The sequence below is a fragment of the Puma concolor genome, chromosome B3 (assembly GCF_028749965.1).
Source record: "Puma concolor isolate L17-30 chromosome B3, mPumCon1.1.hap2, whole genome shotgun sequence".
Lineage (NCBI taxonomy): Eukaryota > Metazoa > Chordata > Mammalia > Carnivora > Felidae > Puma > Puma concolor.
In genome coordinates, this window is record NC_141672.1 from 31,466,710 (window position 1) to 31,479,798 (window position 13,089).

Here is a 13,089-nt window from a genome sequence, read left to right on the forward strand (position 1 = left end):
CCAAAAGTAGACAGCTGTGGCTCTCACAACAAACCAACTGTCAGTCTGTATTGGCCACTTTCTGGGTAGGTGGCTTTATTAATTTAAAAACAAATATCCAGCATTAGCAAAGCCTAATCTTCCAAATTAAGGATGGAAAGACAGGATAAAATTCCATTACTTTAAACGGACAGATTCCTATTAGAAATATCTTGTTAATGCTAGAATAGCCTGACACATCTTCTTGGTACTATGACCATGCTGACCCAGCAATTCAGGTTCTTATCTTTGTCAACGCCCAAAGGCCTCTTGCAGATAGATGCCTGAAGTCGGACACTCACGAGACTGGGTCGACATGGGACACTGAAACAATTCCACCAAGCGCTTACTAGTGCATACAAATACTTTGAAGACTGTAGTCAGAAACGTTAGAGTGAATCAAACCAGTCTTAAAGCAAGGGTCTGGGCTTTTTAGACAATAGTAATTAAAACAAAACTTCTCTACTTATTACATCATTCTTCTCTGCTCTTGCCACACCAAATGCAAAGTATAATTAGCAAGATGAGTAATTAGCTGGTGACCAGATGGTATGGACCAAGGACACCACCTAAGGAGGAGGTGCAAATGGAAACAGCAGGTGTCTAACCAGCGTGTCTGGGCAATGTCAACGCCATTGGGTGACATCATCGCGTGAATCGGCCATCCGCACACATAGTTTAAAGACAGAAGTAAATGGCAATAGACTTCCCACTGCTGCTTGAGCAAGCGGAGCAGGATGCCCCGCCCCCCGCACGTGACCCCCCTGGCCCCGCCCACAAGGCTGCTACCAGGGCGCAGGTAGGTACCTGTAACAAACACTGTCGGTGCAGGGGTTGTGAACCCTGACGATGACAAAAACGTGCTGGAAGTGGGATCGGATGTTTTTTGGGCTGAATGGCTGTGCTCCGGGCTCTTGGAAAACAATTGTGACAATATCATTTCCAATGTGCCGCTTCCGTAGGAGCTGAAAGAAAAAACAAGCAAACGACATAAATGACAACACTCTGCTTTTTTCCTCCCCAATTCCCTTACATAACTGTATTTAAAACATTCACCATTAATCAGGGCATGTTAAGGTAGGTAATCTACAGTTACTGTCAATAATTTAGCCCATCTTACTCCCTCCAAGGAAGGTTACGGAAATGAATATTCTGAAATTTGCATAAAACGTAGAGCCCATTCAGGAGCTAACCAATATCTGGCATCTTATGCCAAGTTCCAGCATCTCCAAATTCTCAGTTTCCATAACAACAGTTTTGTTCCATTTTCACAGAAGAAAGAAACTTGCCACAGGGAAGATTTTTTTAGAGATGAGAATGGCTGAAGTAATTACACTGCAATTTATGTTCTGGTTTAATTCACTTCATTTAAAGAAATGTGGCTAAGGTGTTTTCCAATATGCTTTTTGTGCCACGAGCTGGGAGTGCAGAAATTACTAATGTTCCAGGATATAAATGTAACAATTTCAAAGCAGGTCAAATTTCAAGTCTAAATAGTTTTTTAAATTGCCCAAGACCACCTTCTGTTTCACATTAAAAAGTGTTTTGGAAGGTGGCTTTCAAATTTAGGCACCCCAACTCATGCTAGGCCAGTGACTTTCCAAGTGGGGTTTATTACATATTTAAGTCAACAGTGTGAAAAAAAAGTTGAACAAAATTTGCATTTCTCGTATTTATTATATAGAGGCTCTTACAAGGAGGAAAATAATGAGATATAACATTATATCAACTATCTGTTAGGCATAAGCTTACATTCATATACTGTTTTTTTAAAATTCGCCAGTGACTATAACTTACACAAATTACATACAAGTAAAATCAATGATCTAGTATTAGCTGTTAGCTGGGAGAAACAATAGCCTTTTAGATTACGGTTGAGAATTGGGAGTTAGAATGTTCCAGAAATGTACTTTTAACCTTAGGAATTTCAAAGCATCCCAAATTATCCTCTAATGAGGCCATTTACTTTCATTTCTAAACATGATATATTATTGGATGTTACAGAAATAAAGATGGTCTGTGCTGATGGTTATACAGAATGTACCCATTATTAAACATTATTAATCTACTCAGAATCTCGGGCATACAATTTGTCTATGTATTATGTCATTGCTGCATACATGATGTCATTGCTTTTGGATGCAATGTCATTGTTTATTCCAAATATTGCTTGATATGTAACACTAATATCTTAATAAAGGACCCAAATAGAAATAAATCCATCTATCCATCTCACATTATATATAATGAAAGACAGTGTTTATAAACAAATTCCTGCCACAAGATTTTAAAAGATATTTTGTTTTTTTAAAAAGCATAAAGTGATCTACAAAGAAGAAATAAATTCTCTAGCTAGCGAATTAAAATTTCTTAAAATGCAGCAGTACCAATCACTCTTTTATCCTGAAATAGGACCTAATAACACTTTCACCTTGACTGGACCCCCAAATTAAATAATTTAGACAGCTGTCCATTTTAATGCCAACTCATGCTGCTCAACACACTTCAACTCATTTAATTGAATCTTAACTAAATTTTTCACCCTTCCATACATCTTCCCTTTCTCTGCTGTGTACTCAGGTAGGATAAGCCTTTAAATACTACTTGTGAATGTCCTGAAGTTTTTTGACCACTTACTGGTTAAAGTGAGAAACATGTTATTTTTCTTAGCATGATGCTTTCCTATCAGAGTAATGTAGAACTTGGAATTTGCATAAAACAAACTGTCAACAAGTTCTAGATCATGGAATTTATCTTCAATAGGTTTATTTTAAGATTTGTAGCTGATTCATTGCTTTGCTGCCTGTTTTTGATTACTTTCGTAATCATAGCCAAGCAAAATCTCATTACCTGGATTTGCGATTTAATCACACCTGCAGTGACAAAGTGTTAGATCAGATCAGTGTCTGGTTAAATTTTGTGAAAGACGGTGTGATTCATTCTGCAGCTGGCCTATGTTCTGTTAGCACAAAAGCTGACAATAACAAAATCTATATCCATTTTTTTTTTTTCCAACGTTTATTTATTTATTTTTGGGGGGACAGAGAGAGACAGAGCATGAATGGGGGAGGGGCAGAGAGAGAGGGAGACACAGAATCGGAAACAGGCTCCAGGCTCTGAGCCATCAGCCCAGAGCCCGACGCGGGGCTCAAACTCACGGACCGTGAGATCGTGACCTGGCTGAAGTCGGACGCTTAACCGACTGCGCCACCCAGGCGCCCCTATATCCATTTTAAGGTCAGAGGGAATACTGGACCGCTTGTGTTTATAACAGCTTTTGAAAGGAGACGCTGTTAGCTCTCTGACTCTTTTAAATGTCAGTTTGGCATCATTTATTTTGCAATATTTTTAAAAAACAACTACCAGATACCTTCCAAAACAATACTGCCAGTTTCCATGCTGCTCTGTAACAATGCGTCACTTCTTAGTGTCTTCATTTACTACCTCATCGACCACATTTTAGTAATAGGCGTTGTGCTTTTAGACTTTTTTAAAAGACACCGTGTATGATGTATGCAAATGCAAGCGTTTTTTTATGTTCTTTGCTGTCCTCCTGACAAACATTAAGAAAAAAACCTTTTTCTGAGATCCCACGGACATTTATTCTGATTTTTCTCCAAGTCAGTGTACCAAACCTCCTTTGAAATCTGAAATGGCACATCAGTACTTTCCTGCTTTGTCCCCTGGCCTCTTGAGATGGAACTTCACCCACTCATACATGTTCTCTGCAACACTGCAGGGTCACCTAATCACCATGATTTTAACTTGTTCTCTTCGGATTCCATGAAAACCTCAATCCCCGTGGGTGAAAAGCAAATGATTAATTCACAAAGCCATCCAGCTGGCTGTTAACCTAGAATCTGGGTCTCTTCATTTGTTTTCAGCTCATTTGCTATTCGTTATTTCCGCAAAGTACAAAAGCTTCCTGCTGTGGTGACAGGTGCAACATTCAATTCTGGTTTCAGATTTTACAAACTTGCCACTTAGGCTTCTGGGGGAAACGAAAAAGGGTAGGAAACACAGACAACACTGGGATCTCTTACCTGTTGCTTGTTATTAGGTGTGTATGGCAGCATGGTGGAAACATGGAACATGATTTCATAGTCTTTGTATGTTGTATACAGAGAATGGGTTCCAGTGGAGTCAGCTACAGTAAAAAAAAAAAAATAGATATAATGATGAGATGACTGTAAGAATGGGAAAAATAGTTCATTTAAGGAAAACATCTCCAAAAAAAGAAAACAAAGGAAATCGTTTAGGATGAAAAGATGCTAGATAAGAACTAGCATCAGTGTTCTTACCCATTTTTTGTATCTGATTCTCTTTGGCGGTCCAGGGAAGCCTGGGTCCCTTCTCAGAACAGTATTTGTAAATGCATGAAACAAACTACATCTGATTTCAATAGAAATCAATTATACTGAGAAATAGTTATCAAAAATAATTTTAAACTATAATAGCATTAGATTTCTATAATAAGTTTTAGCAATTGATCGAATAGAACTACTATAACTCTGAAGTAGTGATGTGCATAAGCAGTAGTTTGAGGGATCTCCAAAAAAAAATACAATATGGAAATATCTATGCTTTCAACTTGCAATACAATCATAGGTAGAACTTACGCAACTGTGGTTTGTTGCCCACATTCATAATTGAAGGAAGTCCTAAATTTTAATTAGGGGTCAGTGAAAATAAATGTAAAATGATTTTCCGTCCAAGTTCACACACCCCTGAACTCTGTCCACAGATGTCAGGTTAAGAACGCCTTTTCCAATATTTCTGATTCAAGCAAGAGAGTTGTTTTATTCTTAACAAACAGATGAAAACTTAATAGGTCTGTAACCTGAATAACAAAGGTATTATAAGCAATGTCCAACAAGTTTTTATAGACTGTGTTCTGCTTTCATCTTCCTTAAGTAAGAGCAACCTCTACACCCTTAATCATCAACAAATCAATTGCCCAGAAATAACCAGAAACCAGAGAAGAGAATAATTAGCTGTCCAACCGAAAGGGAGCGTCTCTGGTCTTAAAGGACCTGGACTTGCAGGCTGCTAAATGACATTAGTGCGTTTGTTTGTTCATTCTGGGTAAATTCGAGCCTCATCAACCATACCGTTGAAGACCAGAACATTTTACTGCACTTCAGGGAAGCCGCCAAGACAAAGCCTCTGGTATACACCAAGAGGCAGTAGTTCTCAAAATTTAGCATGCACACTGGCATCTGGGGAGCTGGTTTAAAAGGCAGATTTGGGGGCGCCTGGGTGGCGCAGTCGGTTAAGCGTCCTACTTCAACCAGGTCACGATCTCACGGTCCGTGAGTTCGAGCCCCGCGTCGGGCTCTGGGCTGATGGCTCAGAGCCTGGAGCCTGTTTCCGATTCTGTGTCTCCCTCTCTCTCTGCCCCTCGCCCGTTCATGCTCTGTCTCTCTCTGTCCCAAAAATAAATAAACGTTGAAAAAAAAAAAATTTAAAAGGCAGATTTGCATGTACCACCCCCAGAAATACTGCACAGTGGGTACAGGGCTGGGCAAAGGAATCTATTTTAATAAACACCCCCAGGGTGACTGTGATGCAGGAGCTCTGCTGCCCTTAGGCACTGCTCCACAAACAGACCACCATGGTGGCTTGCAGACAGGCTTGTAAAAATGTTCTAGAGCCTGGAGCTTCAACCTCGAGCTTCTTGAAGGAACTTAATCTTTGAAGCTGACATAAAATGCAAAGGGTTAAAAAAACAAGCTAAAACTGAAATAAAGCACAGACTATTTTTCAAAAAATTGCTAAAATATGTACCAACAGATAGCTTCCCAAGAAAAAAGTATCTTCTAAATGCTAATGGCCACCAACACAAAAAACTATAAATTACTGCTATAAATAATTGGACTAAGACACGCCTTAAGTACGAAGAACATATCTACTTTTAAGGGCTCTACTTATAAATAACTTCTGAACCGATTAGTACATTTTAAACCTTAAAGCGAATGTGTCAGCTTTGACGTGTACTTACATGTGTTTCAAGTCAATTTTGGGCAAAATTAATGAACTAGAAAAGAGACTGTCATCCCGAACTCATGTGTTACATTTTGCTTTGTATGTCTGTCTAATTCTAAAAGAATTACTGCCAGAGAGGAAAGCTGATGTGGAAGACAACACTGAAGGTAACCTTGCTTTTCTACTTCTGGCCCACTCTCGCTGTCCTTTCTGCGTGCCTCATTTATGTAACAGACGCTGCTTGACCAGCCTTTTTCTGGGGACCTTTGGAAACCCTCAAGTTTTGCTGATAATTTTAAACAGTTTGAACAGTTCCAAAAGCTTCAGAGATGAAACAAGAGTCAAAACAATGAAATTTTCCTTTCCGAGCCAGAAGGAATTTCAAAATCCTGAAAATACTATATAAGTAACAGAACTGTTAAATGTTACCAGAAAGAATGGAAAACGAATGTTTGCTATATTTCCCAAAGAATAAAGCATCCAATGTTTCTATTATTATATTTTTAGTGACCCGGAAACCCTGAAACCATGAAAAACTTAAATCAGCTTGGCAATCAGGAAAAAATGAAAATGACAAAATTCCATTTTGCTCTGGGTAAAGAATATATATACTGAAAAATTTATAATGGGAAATATGCTTGAGAAGAGGGGTGGAAAGAAGATAATGCTCCTTCTTATCTGTATGGAGCTTTAAAAGTAAATTCGGGCATCTTACGGGTCATCTTGATAATCATGGGATTTGCCTCCAAATCATACTGCCAGTGGGTGGCATATACCCACTAATAAGGTCAACATTCTATGCTAAGTCATGGAAAGTAAAATTTCTAATATTCAGTGTAGATGATAAGAAGACGCTGAATAATTAAGGAACGATAATATTTTTCTCTGCTGCTTTCAAAAAGTGTAGATATGGGATAATATCCTACATTAGGCATTTCTATTTGAAGACTGTGATGAGAGAGCACAAGGCAAGCTGAGGACAAAGCACAAGTTAAGCACACCCTCCTCCCCTGCCCCCCAGGTGGGATACATGTGACATTCCCCAGGCACTCCGGGCTGCCCAAGAACAAAGGAAAGGAAAGAAAACAAATGGTCAACTGGTAAGAGATCACAGTCATGTAGGACACAAGTCTCCATCAGTTTATAAATGTCTTAGTAAATTACTAGAAAGAGGCAATCTTATCAATAGCCTAATCTCCAGAAACCTATAGACTCAGTTTCCTGGAGCCCCAACATCACCTTCCCCTCCACAGTGATGTGGGGAACAAAGGCAAGAAGGAAATGGCAGGTAAAATTAAATTTCTTTATAACCTGCAGCCCATTGACAAATACTTGAGACAAATATAGAGTATAACATTTCTCTAGGAACCCCCTACAGTTGTAATGTCCGGTGCCTTACTAGAGGGAAAACAACCTTAGCTTGACAAGAGCTAGGCCTCTCGTATATTATCAGTCTTTAGTATATGAAAGTCCTTCTGGAGGCCTCCTTTTTGCCTTTACCTCCCCCAGTTCCATAGTATATCACCAGTCATTCTTCACAACTCCAGTGCAGCTCTTTCTGCCCATGGGTCCTGTCCCTGCACTTTAATAAAATCACCTTTTTGCACCAAAAACATCCCAAGAATTCTTTCTTGGCCATCGGCTCCAGACCCTCATCACTCCAAAACCCCATGAATGGTATGAATAGGTTAATACGTTTGTAGAGCAGTTTCAGAGACAGTGTCATAATCATCTCTGACTTCTCTTTTGGGCTCAACTCCTTTACTTTTCTGTAGGCTGAAACTTGGTTGATAAAGTGTATGTATATGAATCTGGATAAGGAAAAGTAATTAGATTTTTTTTACAACCATTTTGCAGTCACTAACGGATGTATCCAGAGTTAAGAAAAGCTAGATGAAGGACAACAGGCCTATGCAACTTGATTTCAGGAAAGTTCCTAGTTTTAAATATTTATGAACACAAGAGAAAAGTAATCTTGTTACCTAAACTCATGCAGACTAAATAAAGTCAACAGAAGGAAGAAAGCTTAAGTTCCGTTTATTAAATGTCCTCACCACTAGAGAACACATCAAATGTAAGATGAAGTCGGATAGCCTGTAGATCTCATTTTTATCCTTTTATTTAACTTGAAATATAATCATTGTCAGTTGGCTGCTGGGGACCAACCCTTTAAGACCCCTGATGTCCTGTCTATGCAACCTTGCCTCAGGGTCTGGGGAATGCAGAAGTCAATGCTCAGAAACAGAGTCAGGGCCAAGAACGGACATCTGGAACACTGGCATCATTCGAGATGAGACACACTTCTGCCCTTGTGGCACTATTTCACTCACTCACTAATGAAGTATTTGGGGAAATCAAGAATTCTACCTGCTCTGGCATCTATCATATTTACTAATATTCTTTCAATGTACATTTAGACACAGCCAGCAGATGAGTTACTCTGCTTTAATGAGGGTGGAATAAAGAAGAGTTTATAGCAGTACCCTTGGCCATGGCAGGTGCATTCATATGGTGTCAGTTTCAGGATATGTGAGGGTGCATGTGAACATACCTGGGACTCAAGACATCTCAAAATCAGTAGCACGTTGAGAGATGACAAAGGACAAGATGGGTGTGGGTTTGGTACTTAGGAATCAGCCACTAGTATTTTCTACCAACTCCTCACTTTGCGAGACACCTGCAATTACCTGGCCTCCCAATTTGGAAGTAAGAAGATCTGAATTTGAATGCCAGTGGCATCTTTGCTAAATGACCACAAACAAATCACATCACTTCTCTGCCCAGTGATATTCTTGTTGCTGTAAGGATTAAGTGAATTAACGTATGTAGAGGTGCTAGCCCATAAAAGATGCTCAGGAAATGTGTGGATTAGAATTTGGAATTTTGTGCAGTTGAGGTAAAAAGTGTAGTCTCCTTAAACAAGGACTTTTATGTATTTTCATTTCTTTGCCAAGCACATCCCAGAAACACTCAGAGGAAAAACCTTACGTTAAAGTAGTTTGAAGTTGAAGGAGGTGAAGAAGAGTCCTTTCCTTCATTCATCAGTGTCTCTGACTCCAAATGCCCTTTGCATATGCAGAGCATTTAAACAATGCTAGTTTTACCCCCTTCCCTATCGAAGCTTAAATATTCCAAATACAGGACGATTTATTTCCTTGGTTTTTAAAACACTGCTAACAAAAGGGGGAAGCAACAAGCATTCACTAATACTACAGCAAATTAATGAAGGCAAGGCTTGGAAGGAATGCTTACAAAGGGCTCCTAAAGTCTCCTCTGTTCTGACTTGACAAACAAGCCTCATTCAGGAAATGATTTCCCAAATAATAATCCATGCGCACAGTTATAAATGAAGGTGGTCTCTAGCTTTCAAATAACACACTGCTTGGTGGGAAGTTTATTTTTGCATTTGCTGTAGAATGAGAGGATGGTAATTATCTAGAGGTTATATCATTCAAATAAGGAAGCAAAGTAAGGAGGGGGAACAAAAACCCACTCCTGAAAATTTCTTCTTTGTGGAACTGTTCCACCCCGCCCCATTTGTAGCTTATTTGCTAAAAGACCTTACTTCTGAAAACAGGAAAATGGACTTTGTATGAAACACTGGCAAAGAGAAGAACCATTTCTTCTGAGCCTTTCCCTCCTTTACCAAAGTACTAAAATCCAAATATAATTGTAATGCATGACAAGTAGAGCTGTTTCATGAGTTGGCTTGGGTAATTTTAGCCCAAGGGCTGGAGACAAGGGGAAGAGTCACAGGCACAAGGCAGAAAGCCCTGGGCTTCACTGTATTTAATTCCACATTTATGCTTTCTCTGAACACCTCCTTAACCACAGCACTAGGATCTGTTCCACCTCACTAGTGCTTCCTTGCTGTCTAACATTGGGCGTGTTAATCTAAAGAAGCCAATTCTGTAAAATGGGGAGAACCAGTACCTAGTAAACACTTTGAGGAGTAAATGAAATGACAAACACACAGAACATCTGGGACCTCGGCTTCCACCAGAGGTAACTTGGTACGGGACTTGTCCTCCCATCGTAAGTAACTAGAAAAACTGACGAAATATCTGAAACAACTTTTTTTTCAGACATTTACAATAGGCAGCATTGGATAGTGATCCCAGAGAAAAAAGAATAAAAGAAGATGAGCCCTCTGATCCCACCAGGTTTTCTACCTGGAGGAACTTTTGGAACAGCGGCACAGTGCACGGCTTTGAAGAGGGAAAGCCAAAATATACTGGAGTTCAGGAAGCCTGAGGTAGTTGATATTCGCAGGGCAGCGTACCAAAGGGGAGGAAACTACACAGTGAAAGAGGTTCAGAAATCCGCATAAGGGTCTCCTTGAGTCTTGGGCTCACGATGAAGCTGCACACACACAGAGGAAGATTCCACAAGCCAGGCAAAGAAAAACTATTAGGGTAGTGTACAGCATGGTGACCACGGTGAATAATACTGTATTGCATATCTGCAAGTTGCTAGGAGTAGATCTTAGATGTTCTCATCGCAAGAAAAAAGATTTTTTGTAACCTTGTATGGTGACACATGTTAATTAGACTTGTGGTGGTGGTCATTTCACAACACATGCACGTATCGGATCATTATGTTGTACACCTGAAACTAACATAATGCTATATGTCAATTATAACTCAGTAAGAGAAAGAGGGAAAAACTATTAGGCAAAGAAAAACCACCAAAGAATCATAAGGCAAACAATTCTCACGGCTGCCATAGGGTTAGAAGGCACTCAAGTTCTAACCAGCCACAGTAAAGAGACCTCATTGAATATGCAGGTCCTCAGACATAAGAAAAGTCATGCCTTAGTAGCAGAGCTACATTAGAGAGTAAACACTGCCCTGGGTATGCTTAAGAACAAGATCCATAAAGATCAAGCTGTTTTGTAAGTAACTTAACTGCTCACCAAAGCAAAACTCAACACTCTTTGAAGAAGACAACACAATCTAGACACTCAACCAGAAAACATTCAGAATATATACTCTCCAATCAAAAGTAACCAGACACATGCAACGCTAAAATGTAACTCAAAAGCAAGAGAAGATTTGTTAAATGGAGGCTTCAAATGACAAGGACGACAGAATTAGCATGCAGAGACTTTAACACAGCTATCATAAATACATCAAGGAGGGGCACCTGGGTGGCTCAGTTGGTTAAGTGTCCCAACTCTTGAGTTGGGCTCAGGTCATGATCTCGTGGTTGTAGGATTGAACCCTGCATCCGTGCTGGGGTGCAGAGCTGGGAGGCTGCTTGGGATCCTCTCTCCCTCTAGCCCTCCCCCGCTCACGCATTTTCTCTCTCTCTCTCTCAAAATAAACACTAAAAAAATAAAATAAAATAAACATATTCAAGGATTTAAAGGACAACATGAACCTAATGAAGATAAACTAGATAACTGAGAAGAGGACCAAATGCAATTCTGGCTTCTGAAGATGACAATATCTCAAATGAAAATTTCACTGGACTGGATTAATAGCAGATTAAGACACTGTAGAAGAAAAGCACAGTGAACTTGGAAGATATACTAATAGGAATTATCCAAATGGAAGCACAGGAAAAAAAAGGTTAAAAAAATTAAAACAGCTTCATTAACCTGAGGTACACTAGTGAGTGATCTAATGTATGTGTAATTGGAAATTCAGAAGATGGCAACAGAAAAAAAAATGAAGATTGGCAATTACTACTTTTATTTGATGGAAACTATGAACCCACAGATCCAATCACACCTACACTGTCATATGTACAAGAAGTGATCCTATAGGAACACTTGTCCTGGAAAACATTTTCTCTTACTTATTATTTATTTATTTATTTTGAAGATTTTTTTTTTTTTTTTTAGTTTATTTTGAGAGAGAGAGAGCTAAAGAGAGAGAGAGAGAGAGAAAGAGAGAGCACAAGCATGGGAGAGACAGAGAAATTGGGGGGGGGGGGCGGAGGAGGAGAGAAAAGAATGGGTCCCAAGCAGGCTCCACACTCAGTGCGGAGCCCGATACAGGGCTCGAACTCATGAACCATGAGGTCGTGACCTGAGCTGAAATCAAAAGTGAGACACCGGACTGAGCCATCCAGGTGCCCCAGCATTTTCTGTTTTTAATGATTATACTGAAAGAGAGAGTTTCCTGACACAAAGTAAGGTTAGACAAAATGTGATGAGATTATCTTCTAGCACACAGAGCAAAATCTTATCTTTGGGGGTGCCATGGCCAATGAGAAGCTGTGGGACGTGCAGTGGCTGGTTTTGACACTACTGGCTTGAAGTAAGAGAGATAAACATGCAAACTGCCTCTTTTAGAGCTTTACAATAGAAATACTTTCCGACTTTTTGTTCCCTGGAAGAAATCTGACACTCTGAAAGGACAGAAAAAGAAACTGTCTGCTCATTCCTCTGCTCATCAGCTATGCCCTGAAAGGTTACTAGGGGTCTTAAAGGAGGCACCACAGTGAAAAGGAACCCTTCCCTGCTGAATATTACAGAACAAGTATGCTGCTAGAGGAGGTCAGCTAACCCACGCTTATCCCCCTCTAGCCTGTGCAGCTATTGGGATTTTGAGGCAAAATATGCGTACGGTGCTTATTTTGTTTATTTCAGTGTCTTACTTGATGCCACACTACTTAAGTATGGTCTTGCTATACTTTTCTCATGTTGCCTTTCATCATCAAGAGGCAGCTGGGAATGTGTGAACACACAAATAATACACAGTCTTAATCAATTTCCAATCTGGCCATTCATGCATAGAAGCAGAGTGCTTAGTACACTCTTCCCAGAAGCTTTCATATAGCTCTTCGTGGTGGTGGTAATTTATAGGACACTGCAAACTAGGACAACATGAATGAAGCGTATAGGGCAAATGTCAGAAAATCTGGGAAAGAAGAGTTCAGGACATATTAAGATTTAATGTTTTACGCAATTGCAAGTAGAGTATGGAACGCTAAAATAATATTTAAGAGTCTAGGCTATTTATGGGCTTTAATAGTCTCTCCTGCATGTCGTTTCCAAGTTGGCAACAGCAAAACCATGGCAACAGGAAATTCTTCCCTGCAGTGGAGTTTATGAATGCTTTTCTGTTTTCATGACTC

The 13,089-nt window shown here is 39.7% G+C and overlaps 1 protein-coding gene across 24 annotated transcripts in view; it reads right to left on the reverse strand.

The window, feature by feature from the left end:
• Window positions 1-13,089, reverse strand: part of SIPA1L1 (signal induced proliferation associated 1 like 1) — a 366,004-nt gene that overhangs the window by 73,897 nt on the left and 279,018 nt on the right. For all 24 annotated transcript variants that reach the window (XM_086709388.1, XM_086709371.1, XM_086709372.1 and 21 more), the window contains 2 exons: window positions 4,062-4,165; window positions 826-983 (listed from right to left, as the gene is read on the reverse strand). In XM_086709388.1, coding sequence (XP_086565514.1) covers window positions 826-983; window positions 4,062-4,165 — 262 coding nt within the window. The remainder of the gene's footprint in view (window positions 1-825; window positions 984-4,061; window positions 4,166-13,089) is intronic.